The sequence below is a fragment of the Vidua macroura genome, chromosome 11, assembly GCF_024509145.1.
Source record: "Vidua macroura isolate BioBank_ID:100142 chromosome 11, ASM2450914v1, whole genome shotgun sequence".
Lineage (NCBI taxonomy): Eukaryota > Metazoa > Chordata > Aves > Passeriformes > Viduidae > Vidua > Vidua macroura.
The window spans coordinates 10,925,994-10,943,467 of record NC_071581.1 but is presented as its reverse complement, the minus strand read 5'-3'; the positions used below and the strand labels follow the sequence as shown (position 1 = coordinate 10,943,467).

General features: G+C 39.3%; 1 protein-coding gene across 1 annotated transcript; it reads left to right on the top strand.

Annotated features, from left to right (window-relative positions):
• Positions 1 to 1,821: 1,821 nt before the first annotated feature.
• On the top strand, positions 1,822 to 9,420 carry SNX20 (sorting nexin 20). Its single transcript, XM_053987454.1, has 4 exons — positions 1,822 to 1,926; positions 3,918 to 4,095; positions 5,776 to 5,927; positions 8,453 to 9,420. Exons 2-4 carry the CDS (start codon positions 3,930 to 3,932, stop codon positions 9,119 to 9,121), a joined length of 987 nt encoding a protein of 328 aa, XP_053843429.1. The 5' UTR covers positions 1,822 to 1,926; positions 3,918 to 3,929; the 3' UTR covers positions 9,122 to 9,420.
• Positions 9,421 to 17,474: the final 8,054 nt, after the last annotated feature.

Below are 17,474 nucleotides of genomic sequence, written 5' to 3'. Positions count from 1 at the left end.
TGTGTACTGCAGTGTGTTTTGCATGTGCTAATCAAGTAGACACTTAGGAAGGTAAAATGCTGCCAGACTAAGAGCACTGGGTCCCAGTGAAGGGCAACGTGCTGTTTGGACCAAACCTGAGCTCCTGGGAGCAGGATGAGGAGTAGCAGCCTGCCAAACCTGCCGTGGATGTCACAGCTCCTGGGCATGAGGAACACTCCCAGGAACCAGCTGTGACCATAATAGCTGCCTCCATTGCGACAGGCAGAAGTCTTGTGGAACACCCTTGATTTGTAAATAAAATAACACATTTCTTTTAATCATCCAGGTTAATTTTACTAGAACTTACTTATTCTGAAATAACTGAAAGTAGAGGTCACACCTAATATACTGAAAAATGTACTTTTTTCTTTTCTTTTTGCTTTACCAAGAGCAGGACAATAGCATTAAGCATCACAAAATAATACACTGCTTTTTGGCAATGCATAAATTAACTGTTTCCAAATTCAAAGTTTAGATACATCTGTAAACTGTCAGCATGAGTCAAATACACTGAAATCCCCCTCAGTTTTTGCTCACAATTGTAACCAAACCCATAAATCTAGCTTTAAAGGAATGAGAGTAGTGCCAGAAACCCATGCCTTGTCTGCACTTAAAAGAGTTGGCTGGTATAGCTACACCTTAGAGCTGAATTGGCAAGCAGAGATTTCTTTTCGGGTGTAACTTAAATCACTTTTCTCATGGAATATGCTAAAGTGGCTGAAGGACTCTGCCAATATAATGGCATCTACTCCAGGGCTTTTGCCAGTGTGGCTGTAGCTGCATGCAAGGGATTTTTCATCATTCTGACAGCTATTTTGGCAAAACTCCTACATTTAGACCAAGTCCAAGTTAAAGTTGGCATTGTTTTATGTTGCAAATAAAGCAGAAGAGAAGTATTACCAGTTCATGGCCCTGATTTTACATTATTTTAAATTGTTTGTTCTAAAGGAATGTGTGGGGTAGGATCCATGTGGTCCTTTGGATGCTTGCCTCCCACATTTGTACTGCATTAAAATTGCTTGGTTTTTCAGTGACTGAACTTTGGCAGAGGGGAAACCTACCTTACTAAAAAAAGATAGTGTCCATATTATTTACCCCAGAAATAGCTATCCTGATGGTTTAAAGCAAATTTCCAAACTGAAGTGAACTCCAAAATGAAGCATCTCGGCCAAAGGACATGTGGATTAATACATTATTCTTCTTCATTTTGTCCTCAGTTCAACAACGAATTTAAGCACATATAGGATTACTTTTAGGCACACTTGTAAGCCCACCTCAAGTTTAGCAACCATGTCAGATATGATAATGCTCCTATTTGAATTTTAATTGAGCAGATATTTGTAATTAATCATGTGTTCTGCACTATGTAGAATCAGGATTTCTGTCAGAAGTGCACGTTTACACAGAGCAAGGCTGTTTGTTGCAATGCCATCTGCATTTTTTTTCCTGAACTGGATGTTAAGCCTGTATTTTAAAGACATCCCAAGGGGCATTATTTTCCACATAAATACATTTTACGTACTTAGCTCTTTCTTTCCCCTAATCTCCTTTCTGTTCAGAGTGGTTTTTTGGATTCTCTGCCCACGCAGAGTAGTTTGCATGGACTGTGTTGATGGCATCGTTTACTGTGGCGGTCCCTCCGGTGCCCGGAGCCCCGGAGCGGGGCCGGGCCGGGGCGGCCCCGGCGTGGGGGAGGCACCGGAGGCTTCCTGCGCAATCGGGCCAATGGGACGGGGAAGTGTGACTTAATCGAGGCTTCTTCCTTCCTTTTTGTAAGACACAGAATGTGCCCGCTAGAAGAAGGCACAGACATCTTTTTCTGCGTTTTGGAAAGGCGAGGCGGGCTGAGCGTGGCCTCGCTCAGAGCTCACATGTGCCACAAGTAAAAAACTCCGCGATTTCCAGGTGGGTGCTCCGGGCGCTTCGGGCTCTAGTGCTGCTTAAAAGCCAGTGAAGGAGCTGGAGCAGCGCTTACCCCGACACGGAACAGGATGAGCGTCTGCCCAAGATAACATCGTGTAATTTCTTGCAGGAGGGTTGTGCTGTTTTGGATTTTTTTTTTTTTTTTTTTTTTAATACGGAAAAATAAGTAGTATCTTAGTTAAAAGAGTTTGCCATGAGTTTTAGCTCTGAAAATGCAACTGTTTGCATGAAGTGCAGTTAGTATTCAAGGTACATATATTAAAGGCAGAAGACGTGTGTCATAACACCCACTTCTGCATTCTTCTGTTTACAAGTGTGTTATGTATCCTGGTAAACAATGTTTTAAAACAGTACATATAAATACATAAACAAATATGTATGTATGTGTATATGTATATATACACATACATACTCATATATACTTATGAATATAAAACTATGCACGCACAAAGGTTTTTTTCAGTGTAAATACAATTTTTCTTATAAAGTTATCCCAACTCATATCCAAGAAAAAAGTTGTCATTTAAATCAGTTTGGCCATTTTCAGACTCGTCATTTAATTTACTATGTATGCTCTTGTGATATAAAGTTTTGTGATTTTCAAAAGACTGAGCAGTTAAAGAATGAGTAAGTGGCTATTCTTCGTGTTCAAAAAGTAGATAAGGAGGACTGAAGAACAGTAAGAACTTTCACTCCAAGAATAAGAGCTTCCATGATGCTTTCATTAAGGAGCATGACACCATCTGTATACTTGCTTGTGCATGCCAGCCAAAGGATAGGTTTCTGTTACAGGAAAGTGGTTTGCACTTCCATTATTTCCAGTGGAGAAAATAATTTCTTTTCTTTTTATAGCCTTGCAGCTTGCCAGAAATCAATAAGTCTGCTGAAGGAGTTTCCTCACCTCTGTATCCAGCATTGCATAACTGTGTGGTAGACAAGTAGAGGCAAAATGATATGTAGCAATAACCCTCCTAAAAGTTCCCATTACTTAATCACCACTGCTTGGGCATTATTTTAGCAGGGTTTCTTGTAGAACTGTATTGTTCTGTTATTTGGTTTTCACTTGGCTAAACTGTGAGCAACACTTTGCTCATGCTAAGGGAACATGGCACCTTTTCAAAGTTGTTAGGATGTTCTTAGAACTTTTTCAGCTGCTCCTATAACACAGTGGTGTAACAGGTAGGTTTTGTTTGTTTGTTTAAAAAACTAGAACTCCGACAAATCAAAGAACATCCTTAAATGTGGAGATATTTAAGCAGCAGAATGGCCAATGTGGTCTATTGGAGTAGGAGTAAATTGTGTTTTTGTCAGTACATGGTAAAATAGTGGTCCAAGCAGACCAGATCTAAAATAGCACAGTACATCTAGGGTAAAAGAACAAGTAAAAGGAGAATACTTCTGTATAACAATTAGAAAATTCAGATCTCCCACCACCAAGCCATTGTCAAAGTCAGTTATTTTGTTTTCACAGTGCAGAGACAAGTCTCTGGAGGGAACCTAAAACTGTGAAACATGATAAAAACTTTATACTATTTTAGATATCACCCTATTTTGTCCTACCGATTATGATTAAGAATAAGTTTTTGAGTCTTGATAACTGTAAATTTTAGCAGCATAGGAGAACCAGGCTGCTGGTTATACTAATTTTCTCAAAGAATTTTAGTTCATCTGAGCTCATACTTACAAGCTTGAGGGTAAAATACAAGGAGGAAGAAATCTGCCCACACTGACGTTCATGATAAAATTCTCATAGGTAAGAACTGAGTTCCCCATCTAATCTTATTCAACGTAACTTCTTATGGTTTTCTTATTTGATTTTAAGCTGACAGAAAAACATCCAAACACTTTCACTGGTAACAGTAATAGGGATGGTTCTGCTCTATGTAGCTATTAATTACCAATGTGAAAATTACCAAAATGGATCCCTTAAAGGCGCGGTACTAAGAAATGTCATGGAGTTTGTAATCTTTCAGTGATAGCAAGCAATGGACCAAGATTCACACTGCACAGCAGAAAGGGAACTGTTGGAAGCTGTAAGCAGAATTACTACATCGTCTACCACAAGTCCATCTGATGAAGAAGAAAATCAACCCAAAGCTGAAATTTCATGTCAAGTGAGAAAAGAAAACCCAGAAAAAGATGACATGCAAGGTTGATGCTATCCTTTAATTTTATTTTACATCTAGCTGTTTATGGTGGTAATCTGTTGTATTAAAAACGTTGCTTATTTATTGCAGCAGTGGTTCAAAGCTGTTCTGCCATACTCCACTGAAAATAAGCCTTGAGTACACTTGTAGTAATAATGTAGCAATAGTGAAACCAATGCTCATCCTGGTGTGTATATAAACACACAGAGGTTTCCTTTCAAATGCCTAGTGCCTAAAATGTATCACAGATTTACCTTACACACCAGCAATGAAAGCAGTGATCATCAGCTGGCCGATCTTGGGAGTGCACTTTCTGTGCATCACCAATCTGAACTCCTTGGCAGTATCAGCAAGGACACCAAACTGAGGCTAATCTCAAGCAGGAAGCTCTCACATGCCTTTAAAGAGGCAGCACTGAACATTCACCATGCCTAAGATGCTCTCATCTGTTATTAAATAAAATGTTATGTATAACCTTAAATATATATAATCTCATCAAGGTTTTAAATCTGGAAGGATGTCATAAAAAACACCTCTCGTAGGAAATAGATGCTTTGAGCCAAACCCCCAAGGCCTTGATAACTGAAACTGTATGGTCAAATGATTAAGAACATGTAAAAATGAGGGGCCACTGAAAGAGTACTGTGGTGTCTTTACAAGTCTATTTCTGCACCAAGCTGTTCTCCCACCCTTCAGTTGTGCTCCTTCACCTCCATTGGCAGAATGTTCGACACACTGCAGACTGACTTCAGCTGACTGCCTTGACAAAGACATCCTTGATTAGAAACTGGGAGCAGTGTGCCCACCGAGATACAATATTCCATTTCTTTTATCCTCTTATCTAGCCTGTATGGCACCTGATGAAATCTATTGTCAGAAGATTTCAAAGACAGAGAAATCACCTTTTTGAAATTCTACATCAAATTCTCCTATAATCAAACTCTACAGCCAGCTGTCCCATATTTTTTATATGTGTGTGTGTGTGTGTATGTGAAGAGAGAGAGAGGAAAGGAGGAAGGTATATAAATGTATATATTATATATATAAAATCATATTATAGATTATATATATATTTATAAAAACATATATATAGCTAAACTGTGCCATCAGTTCAGCTACAGAAAAAAAAAAAAAAGAGGGAATGTGGGAAATCCTCCTTCGGCTGAGCTGGTTATCCAACTTTGAGGTTAGGCTATTCATGTTTTCTTAGCTTTCTCCTATTACTGCACAAACCCCATAGTTGAGTAGGTCAGTTTTTGAATAAATGTCTGAATTTGCAGCTGCATTGTATTATCTCATCCATTTAGCAACAAAGAAGCCTGGAGAAACATCTGACTCAAATGACTCAGTCAGTGTGTCTTAGGGCTATTTCTAGAATGATGAAGAAAATCTCCTGCTCAGATTGTGCCCTAGGTTACAACCTTGACATACAATATTTCATGGCAGTATGTTCTCTACAATTTTGTATTCTGCAGGTGATATCTTTTCTTTCAAGATTTCAGACCCTAATAGCTTTCCTCAAAGCATCTGCTCCTATCTATTAGCAGTGAAATCACTTATCAGTCTTTAGGTCTTGCTGTTACAGCAACAGAAAATCTAGGCTGTCTTTTCACAACAAATACATAAGAATTTTCTTTCCAAATGCAAAGAATATAATCTGAAGTACTAAATATATTGGTTTTAGATTCCAGTGCAACCCTAAGTCCCAACTCTTCGATGACCACTAAGGAGCTTCAGGAATATTGGAGGAATGAAAAACGCCAGTGCAAACAAATCAAACTCCTTTTTGAAATCCCATCAACCAGAATTGTAGAGCACCACTTATCAAAATATGTGGTAAGCTAAGAAATGAATATGTAAGATCATTAATTTTTATTCACTCTACAGGGGTCTGCACAGCACACAGCAGGCCTCACAACATGAAAGCCTCAGCAAGGGCCAACTTCTGCAAGCCAGGATCACACGGAGTAGAACCTGTTCTCACTGATTGTATGGGCCTGCCTGGTGGAATCTGCATCTTAAAAAGCCCTCTGACAGTCAGTTCACTAAATCTGCTGCAGAGGAAAAGTGTTATCAAATAAATTAGTATCTTGAGTATCCTTAAAACACAGAGTTTTGTCAACATTAAGGAAATTCACACAAATGTAAAAATATCTGTATATTTACACTTCCACTGAACTAGCCAGCTGTAGCAGCTGCAGTGTATTTGTATAACTTCCACATCAGAGGTTTCTTTTAGCACAAGTGCAGAATTCTTTGATGTTGACAAAGTCTAAGACATCCTCCAGCTAGATCACTTGGGATTGTTCCCCTTCCCTACTTGGAGCTCCCTTAGGTGGCATATTTCTGTCATATTTTTAAGATGAAACATTAGTATGAGGAGTGGGAACAACCAAAGAGGTTGGATTTCTGTATCTTTTTCCCCAGTACTGACACTTAGTTTTTATTTCTGATTCTGCTCCTGGCCTTCAGAAGGACTGATCTGGAGCAAGTGCCTTTTAGTACTCCTGTGAAATTCAGATAGGGATGATTTCCCTGTTTGCTACAGTCTGTGAGATCTGTAGATGAAAAATGCCAAGAATCAGCATTGCTGATACTGGGTGATCCAGTTTGGTAGTATTTGAAGCAAGTAAATGTTTTTGAGACTGTCCTTAGATCTTGTTGCATGCTGGACACACCTACTCAGCTGCTGCTTTTCTTGCATACACCCCTGAGTATTCAGCTTCTGAATAGCTAGAAATTGGTTTTGTGTAACTGCATGAGAGCAAGAGTATCATCCAGCATATGGGCAATTAAACTTAGTCATAAGTCACAAGCCTAGGCAAAAAGATTTACATTACAACAAAACTGAGCCAATTTGAATGACAGTCTAATTAAGTGCTACTTCTTACCTTTTTCATGCACACTCCACAAATAAAAAAGCAAGTACTTTTAAATTATTCACTTAGCTGCCCTTGATAAAATGATAACTTAAAAAAATTGCTCTTATGGTTGTTTTAGAATGCATCAGGCATATATATACTTTTCAGCAGGGAGCAGGACAAAGTATAGGAAAATGTCACAGTGCCTACAAATGAAAAGAGATCAGAGAAGTCAGCTCAAATTTAGAAACCTTTCAAGAAGTGCCTGTAAAGATCATTTATGAAGATTAAAAGAGAATTTCTCTTTAAGGAAAAACAAGGAAGAGAATCAGACAGGCATAGTGCGAGTACTGGTTTGCAGCCTTCAACAGCAGCAGAGAAAATAACTGGCATGAGCAAAACCCCTGCAGCTCCTGTGTAAATCAATGGGCACAGGGTGAAGTTGGATGTGAACATGGCCATCATCCAAGAGTTCAACAGTCTGTGTCCTTAGGTGGTGTCTGGTGACACAGTTAAACTGGCTCCCATGGACCTACCATGGTTTGCACACGATGGGGATTGGCCCTTCCTCAAAATCACTGTGCTTAGATCAGAACCAGAAGAGATTATTTGGACAACACAGCACAGAATTTTGCAGCTATTTGCCCAGTACCACATTTATTGTGGTTTTTTTGGGGCTAGTAAAGAGCTGAGGAAGACATGCCCCACTTTTAATGTGGGGCAGCACAGCTGTTAGCTGCAAGTGAAGGGCTTTGGATAGCAGATTGCTGTAGAAATGTTACTTTTTTGGTATTATTTAAATGTGAATTAAGTTTGAATATAGGACAATGATTTAGAGGGGAGAAAAGTATTTGGAGTTGCTCCATCTTATTTTTGCACACACCACATATATTGCCAAATACTCCCTTTTCTTTCACAGCATTACTAGCACCCCAAATCCCTAGGAATGTCTTATACAAAGAGCATTTCTGAATATTATGAGCGATGTAAAATAGATTACATTCAATATTAAGTCTGGGAAATCCATTCAGTTCACTGAAGATGATTGATTGCAGCAGCCATGGCTGTTATAAACAAAGTACAGCGACAGAAATGCTTTGTGGGTGTTTTTATGTGCTTCAGTCTGCTGCTAGTTTGCTTTCCCAGCACCTTGCAGGGTGGGATCTGTTAGTGCTCTCTTTATGTACAACTTATTTATGTGCTCAGCCTAAGCCTGGTGACAGCAGTACAGAACAGCAGGAGGTGGGAATTTTTAGTTTGATGGCTGCAGATCTTTCAGGTCTACAGTGAGCATGCACCATAATCCCAGGCAGTACCTGATTTAGCAGCACTGCCATAGGAGTACATGAGATTACACACAGAAAATCGGTGCAGGAGTGTTTCAGCTGGAGGACTGAACAAGCACAAAGTCTTTTCATAGCAGTACCAGACAAAATCTGACTGCACTGGGGCTAGAGTGGTCCCTTCTCATGCTTATTTTTTCTCTTTGATTGTGTTTAGATGTATAAAATCATCATTTTGCAAACAGGGAGTTTTGACAGCAACAAATCTGTAATTGAAAGGCGTTACTCAGATTTTGAGAAACTGCACAGAAATCTGCTGGAAGAATTTAGCGAAGAACTGGAAGACGTAACCTTTCCCAAAAAAACTCTAACAGGAAACTTCACAGAAGAAATAATCAATGAAAGAAAATTAGCCTTCAAGGACTACCTGAGACTCCTATATTCTATGAAATACATCAGAAGATCAAAAAAATTTATTGACTTTTTAACAAGGCCGGAGCTTCAGGAAGCATACGGTTGCCTGCGGGGTGGCCAGTACACCAAAGCTTTGGAAATCCTTGTAGAAGTCATTGGGCTGCAGGAAAGGCTGATGAGAGGGAACCCTGTTGCAATTGTCCCCACTCTGTGTGCCATCGTGGTGTGCCACAAGGACCTGGAAAACCCAGCAAGTGCCTTTGAATATGGAGAAAAAGCTCTGGCACGCCTTTGTGTGCACACCAGCCACAGGTATTATATGCCACTGTTAGAAACAATGATCACTCTGGCATATGAACTTGGCAAGGATTTTCTGTCTTTGCAAGAAAAACTGGAAGAATGGAAGACAAAGAAAGATCCCATACGGGTTTTTACCCTGAAGGAGCTTGCAGTTCGGGAGTACGTACGGTGAAAACAAGAAAAATTTAATGAAAGTGCAAACTCTTGAAAGAGTGAGAACTGGAAATTACCTGTTTGGCTTACATAACATTGTATTAATAGGAAAAAAAATTCAGTATCTCCTATGCTCAAAGGGACATTAACATCTGTGTTGGAATATATTACATGTACTGTACAGATATGAGGAGTTCCTGAGGAGCACTTTAAGGTTTTTTTAAAGGAAATTTGCAAGAAAATTATCATTTATGATTTGGTTATTTTGAACATAGCTTATTTTGTGTGAAAAGCCAGAATAAGAAAATAAAATTAATAAAGCACTTGAAAATCTACAGAATCAGAGGCATTACTTGTTCATGTGGAAACTACTTCCTTTCAAGAAGAGAAATATCTTCTCAGTAGATGCAATCTAAAGGGTACATCCTCAGACACTGAATGTAGTTTTTTATTCCTTCAGCTGAGGCCTGTCAAATGGCACTTTGCCATTTCTGAGGATGAGGGGGTTGGTCCTGTTCCCACTGAATTCAGCTGCTGTGGGCAGGAGGAGGGGGAAGGTTTACAATCAGCTTTGGTTGGAGCAAAAAATACAAGTGATGGTCATTCCATCACAGATGAGGGAATACACTTCATCTCCCTTTTGGAACTAACACAGTTTTTTGACTTTCTGCATTGAAGGCACATTCTTGTTTGCTTGCCTGCCTTCATAATTTCCCTCCACTCTAAGGTCTCTCCCATACACTTATTTTAACAATCTGGTAAATTAATTCTCTTAAATATTGTAATTAGCTTGTCATTATCTAGCATGGGTCATTATTCTCTGCTGAACATAGTCCACTGAGCACTTTCAACCCTGTACTCCTCTTACAGAGACTACCTGCACCACAATGACATTGTCTATAAATTAGGAATAACTGTATTAATTTACTTCCCTCAGACATGAAAGATTCACTTAATTGGAAGTGCACTGAAGCTGAAAAATTTTGTTGTGTATTGTTACAAGAAGGATGTCTTGAAAAAAAAATACAGAATAATAGGACTGGCTAGGGTGGAAACTTAATATTTTAAGTAGTTATTAACAGCTAGGCATAAAACACAAAATACATGGATTATTTGTTATTTGACAATTATTATTTTTTGCTAGTTATACCAGAAGTAATAGAATTAAGAGTAATTAATTAAGAGACTTAGGGGCTAATCTTGCCACAATATAGCATATTGCAGGACAGTTAAAACGGATCAAAGGTAACACCTTCTTAGAGGCTGAATCAGTAACAAAGCAGTGAAGGAAAAAGCATGTCTGGGGCCTGCACCACACTCAGGCAGTTTCAAGTTCAGGCAGAAAGGAAGCATGACCTTCACACTGCTCTAAATCCACAACAGATTGTGATGAAAAAAACAAAAGAATAGGAAAAAATTATTTCCTCCCTTTTTCCCCCTCCCATCCTTGTGTGCAGCATCCCAGGCACAGTTTTTTTTTAATTCTCCTCAGTTTCTATGGGATGGTCCATGAATATCTACCTGCATCCACATTGCAGCTGACCACAGGATTAGAGTCCATAAGTACTTGATGTCTAGCAAGGACAATTACCAGGAAAGCAGCACATCTGTAAGATGTAAGATTTATTGATCTCAGAGATTGCATTGAAAATCCTTGGAAAGAAAAAGCTAGGATAGTTATGGCAGCAAATGGGGATCCATGGAGCCTGAAATTCACCTGGAGCTCTGCCACAGACTTGGTCTGAACTCAGCACAAGTAACTTAATCTCTGTGCCCCTATTTCTTCCCACAGTACTTCCCCATAAAGTTTCCTCATTCAGGTTCTCAGTACTCATAGAGCAGGACAGTTGTGAAACTTGACCAAATAAGTCCAGCATTTAACTTGGAAATACGCATTGGATTTATACAAACCTATTCCAATCCTCAAGGATATCTTGAGGCAGAAGAGAATTTAAGAGGTATTGAGTTGCCAAACCTGTGTGCTTATTGTGGATTACAGTTTCTGTATCAATGCAGTTTTATTTTAGAATCAGGTATTATTTCCTTATAAACTAGAGAAGTTACAAAATTATCTCTATATTACACTGTACTGTAGTGAGACCAAGCTGGCTGATCAGCCCCACAGACAATCAGCCAATTCCTATTTCTTAGCTGTAAAACCTCAGAATGGTTGGACCTGCCAAAAGAATTCTGCTTCCTTTTACACACATTTCAAGAGTCAACTTCTGCAAATTCTTTTTTAGTTGGTTTTTACAGCAAAGTGAGTTACATGTTATTACATGTAACAGAAGTTAGATGTTATTAAACGAAAAGGTAATGGCACTCCTGCTCCCATACTGTCTTCCACTGGTAAGAAGCCTGCAAGGAGCAGGTTCCCTCTGCCTGTGCATGGCTTTATCTTCCACAGTCAGAAATGTGCAGGCAGGTAGGACAGGTCTTCTGCAGGCAGTCAGACAAGATTAGCATCTTTCCATTACCTTTGCAGCAATAGAGCAATGTTGCTGTATTGTCCTGGCTTTTCCCAAAGATGTATAACAATGGAATGTGTGCTCTACATCAGCTACCACATCTTAGTTTTCCTCTGAGTAATGTTTTGAGAATGGCTCAAATAGCTGCCATTTTCATGCACATCTACCTGTCTTGCTTACCTGTTGCCCTCCCTTAACTCCTGCTGAGAAGCCACTGGAGAAGCAATGGCTGAAATGTTTGTGCAGTCTCTAAAGGGTTCATGTGCTGTCCCCAGAGCACACACCTCATCCCTCCAGGTGCCAGGCCAACAAAAGGGAAAAGGGCTGCATCAGTGAGACTGTTTTGTAGGAAACTTTGTCACTGCCACATATGCAAGAGCATAACATAAATTAACTAAAGAGGTGGTTCCTGCTTCCCCACAGCCATTTTATTTCCACTCTTCACTGCTGTACAGTATTTGAGTGATAAAAGCATGTTTTATAAATAAATCCATTTCATCCTTTTCCTGTCTCCCCAAATAATGTGCCCTTTTTACAAAATATTTCTTCAGTTTAATGAAATAGAAGCAAACATTTGCTGGCATTTGTCCTGTTTGCATCATTAACCTTTATCAGCTGCTCTCAATACCTGGAAGGTGGCTGGAGTTCATCTCCAGCTGAAGGTCTTGAGTCCCAAGCTCTGCTGTTGGCAGTGTCCCAAGCCCACTGAGTGACTTTGATCAACTAATCAAATCTCAGATTTCTTTTGAATACCAATATTACTTTGTCTTCTTCTCTAAAGCTATATTTTACTTATATTTTAGCAGTACATTCCAAAGTATCATTTTCCCCATTTTACAGCTAGGGGAATTGTGGTACAAGTAAGAGAAGTGATTTTTCCCAAAGCCTAATACAGTGGTCTGGAGACCACACTGACTGCCTGAAGAAATACAAGCACGACTGGCATCCCAGCTTTGCAAAAAGAGACCTGTCACAGTTGTGTGTACTTAAGTACATCTCGCATGAACAGCCACAACACAGCTTCACTTGTGACTGGTGTCACACACCTGAGAAAACTGCCTGAGGTGTGGATGCAAGAGAAAACATTTCTGACTAATTAATATATTTGAAGAACTAATAAGTGGTTGAATAGCACAAATATTTTAACCACTACTTTATAAAAATAAAAAAGCAAAAGTCTTGCCTAAGAGATTTTTAGAATATATAAAAAACCTACAGACTTCAGTATCATTTTCTGCAAGAAGGAACAGAAAAATATTTTCACATACATTTTTTCCAGTTTTGAGTATTTCTTAGAACTTTGGAATTTCTTTCCAGTGCTCTCGTAGTCTAAACAAGAAGAGTCCCACAACCACTACAGAGTACTGTATACATCAGCAATCTGTTATTATCCACTTTTCTCAACAGCAGCACACACTACATCAGAGCTTTGCAGTATGGTCTAACTTTTCCAATTGCTATTGACATCTCTGAAGTATACCTACAACAGATATCAATGCAAGTGTAAATTCGAATTTAACTTTTTCCCAGGGAAAAAGGTAACAAAAAAAAAATAGCTGTCCAACCAACATCTGCCTAGCATATCTAACAAAACACAGGCTGCATACAAGTGAGAAAAAAATTCAAATAAAGTCTGGGCAGATCATCTCCAAGAGTCCATGGAGAGTTGCATTACGATCTATTGAGCTTTGCCCCATTTCCATATCAATTATTATATCATTTGGGGCATTAAGTAGATAATACTGTTTACACAACTTTCTAAAATAACTAAAGAAGCCCATGAGGATGCCTAGTTACTTATGAAACATATGCAGACAAGATGCTCTCTGTGCAATGCAGCATCTTGTTTACAGGGAATCCTGTGATCTTTACCACATACTTGTTATTAACTCCTGTTATCTGCTGTATCACTGGAGGATAGTATTTGCTTTCCTGAATCTTAATAAGGCTAAATACATTTATTGAATTCAACAGATTTGTACAATCAGCATGGGAGTCGAGTTCAGGACACAAGATGAAATCTAGGTTTCATGGCTGACACAGCAGCTGAGCAAATCAAATCAAGAATGTTTATTTTCTTATTAGATCAAAGGCGGGAGCAAGATGTGTTAAAAAACTAAATACAGTTGTAATGGTGTAAAATACTGAATGTCAATTCCCATCTGGATGAGGTGAGAACCCCAAAGAACCAACCTATTTACATTCAGATCACATTACAACGTATGTTCATCATACTTTGTGAATATGTATATGCTCTATGGATATACAAGACACAAATTTTCATGTCAGACCAGTAAGAGCTGAGAGTAGCTACACTGAAATAAATTATGATGTAGTTGGGAACAGAATAACTTCTACTGTCTGTATAAACATGTGCACAAGCTCTATACTCAGTGGATGTGTGGATGAGCAGATGGTTGATGAGGGGAAAGAGCAAGCAAATTTGAACATTTTGATGTTTAATAAATGCTTTCCAAGTGTTTAAGAAATTCGGATCAAAGTTACATTTACAAGTACCTCATGGTTTGATATACATATGTATATATATCTAGAGAAAGAGTGCCAGTTTTAAACATACAACTTTCTTTTATTTTATTCCTAGAAATAGGAATACATATGTACATCTGTGATTATTCAGAAAACTGCTGCAGAGAAATATCTTCCATATACTAATCTCTCTAAACAGTGTAATTTAAATATTTTTCATTCCAGACAGTCCAAGACTCTGTGATAACAGATAGGAAATAGTAAAGAATTTTACTGAAAATGCGGGATTTAAATCCCACTGTTTTTTCCGGGGTGGCAGCGATTGCCGAGGCTTTGTGTGCCCTGGCAGGGGCTGCAGTGCCACTAGATGGAGCCGCAGCATTTTCAGGCGCTCAGGACCCTGCAAGCTCAAGGGAATGGAACAGAGAACTTTTTTTAATTACTTGAATTTTATTTAAAAAAAAATCTACTCTAAAGTCTAACATTTAAATTTTAATATGATTAAACTAAATATATATCTCTCAGCTCCATTGTGGGTTCAGACTGTAGTGCCTTGCTTTCCAGCTGTCCTTCAGGACAATTTACCACAGCCCTTTATCAGGCAGAGCTCTAGGAGCTGGCTGGAAAGCTGAAAGAGAAAATGTTCTTGCAGCCTTTTAGACCTGGTGAGTTCAAAGCCAGAATCACTGCAGCGTCTCAGTTCCTACAGTACCTTTTCCTTCTGATCAAAAGGAACCAAGTAAAACTCACAACTCTTAAAAGAACTATCAAATAATGGGGGGAGGGAAGTAAAAATAAATGGGCCCATAATGCCTTCTGAATAGTGCTGGGGAAAGTTCAATGACTCCATTTTAAAAAGCTACACTCCCAAGTATGAAAATGAGATCTGATTCTGTTTCGAGTCCAACTACTCTAAAATACATCTGTTAATATACTGCAAGCAGTATCCATAGGCATGTTTTGAGAGTTTGAGAGGCATGACTTTGAGAGTTGTCCTCTGGCTGATAACATAGAAGGGGAAGAAATGATGACTAAACCTGGACCATAGCTCCCAGTCATCTTCTTTATCTGTGCTTTAAGCTGCAAAACACAAAATTTGGTTTTGGAAAGAGTCTCTGAGAAACACAACAGATCCAGCATAGGCCTGCAGGTCCTTGAGTTGTGCTAATGATTTTTATCAAGTTGCTGGGATGGCCTGGATTTGGAGACTGACTTTTCCCCCCACTGGCTGCCAGCTGCAGACCAGAGTTTGAAAGCAGCCTCCTCCTGCATCAAGTTTTTTTTTTTTTTTTTCCAAAAGGTTTCTGCAGAATCTGCTAGCTTTTAGAAACAGCATGAGGGAACTGGGCAGTCTAGAGGCAGTAAAAAGGAGGAAGACTTTGCCAAAGTCTTTGAAAGAATAGTCTCAGGAGGTGAAATCTTTGAAGGGGTGTCTGCCTTATTCCTATTCAGTTTCTTCCAGAAATCATGGAAGGAAATGGAAAAAAAAAAAAAAAAGGAAAAAAAAAAAAAAGAAAGAAAGAAAAAAGATACAGTGCTTTTATAGTGCTTCATATGTTCAGAACATTTTATAAATACTGGGCAAGATTAATCCAGGCTTTAAATCTGCATAAACCTTGGCAGAGGGCTCTGGTGCCCACGAGATTATAAAGTCTGCCATGAAACTAAATTGTGATGATCAGAAAAGGAGACTCAAAAAGGTGTAGCCAGGAAAAAAGTTTGTTATTTGTGAAACAAGAAGACAGAGAAAAAAATCTAGGAAGAGAAACAAATGGCTGGTCACTTGCAGTAGGGTGTAAGTTTTCATTCATTTTATCCCCTTTGAGAGCAAAGAGTCATGCAGATTTTTATGGCAAAAACAGCACCCCAGAGAGAATGACAGGGAAAACTGGTTTTGGTTTATGCATTTATACTTTTCTCATTCTAAGAAGATAGCAGTGAGGATACTTGGTTATAAGCAAACGTAAACAACAGTACTAATTATAGTCTTCATAAGCTGCAGTAAGCCAAACTAACTTATTCCTTGATTATTATGCTCCATGTTCATCTGACTGGTCCACATAGCAACTGTAAGAGGCTTGATTTGTACTGCATCAGAATGTATTTTACACGTACTTAGATTTGAAATGTATTTAAAATTATGATTTGTCCTGCTGTGCAGCAGCTTAATGATAACTGACCTAATTTGCCATATAAATCTTCTGTATAGTAAAGGAATTCATTTTCCTTTTGGAAGGCAGAGCACTCTGAAACAACCTTTGTTTTCTGCTGCCACCCCAAGCCCCTTCAAAACCTAAGGTAAGAGGCAGAGCATGAGGGCAGAAGGATATTCTTTATCTCATCTCAGCATGTTTTCCCTGTGTTGGCCACTGATGCTCACAACAGAGAGGATGAGGGAGCAGTAAACATGGCAAAAGCATCAAGTGGAAAGTTGAGACAAAGCACAATTCCACAGCTAACCACTGTGGTCAGAGGAACCACGTGGTAGAGCTGGGCAGATTATGTGTCACTCCAGAGGTTCAGCCATTCCCCTGGATGTATTTGTAGCTGCTATTCAGCATCTGTTTCACAACATCACTGTGTGGCTCCAGAGACCTCTCTGCTCCCTCCTTCCATCTCATTCTCTCTGCCTCACACACTGCAATTATATTTGGAGCAAAATAGATTTACTAGCTATGGAAAGGTCTCTAAATCTAGAACACTGACCATCTCTTCCCCCACCACTGCCTAACCTGACAATTGATTCACTGCAGCATACAGACAGGACTGGCTGCAGCAGGACCAGCTCCAGGAGTGCCCTTAACTTCCCAGCTGACCTGTGCTCTTGCTCTGTCCTCAGGCCCAGGTGGGATTTATTCACTGAACACTATAGTCTGAGTGCATTCCCTCTCCACAATTTTTCTTCTTGTTTTGCTAAACTTCATAGTTTCACAACAGCACACACAGCCTTAGGAACCTAAAAAGCTCAGTCTCTGAGCTTTTTTTCACACAAACATGCTCCCTGCCCATCCTGCAGTATAGCTCAGCTGCAGGCTGGGCCATCAAGTGTTAGAAAGCACATCTCTACAGAAAATGCAACTTGCTTGATCTATTAGCTATGCTTACAAGAGCTTATGTCTCCTTGTACTGATGCATTTTAAAAATCTGACCTTACATATTTTTTCATTCTCCCTTGTAACAAATGCCAGACTTCAAATACTGCCTTTCCTAACAGTGCAGCTTTAAAATGACTCTTGTTCACTGCCACTTAAGGTTTTCCTGCCTGTTGAAGATGACCCTGAAGCATCTGCACTGGTCATGCAGTTGCCATGATTTGAGGTTGCCACTGATACTCTGTCTCACTGCTCAGAAAGCAGCAGGGACGAGCCATGGAGGTGGAATTCCACCAGTCTGACCTTCAGGACAGGCAGAGCTGTT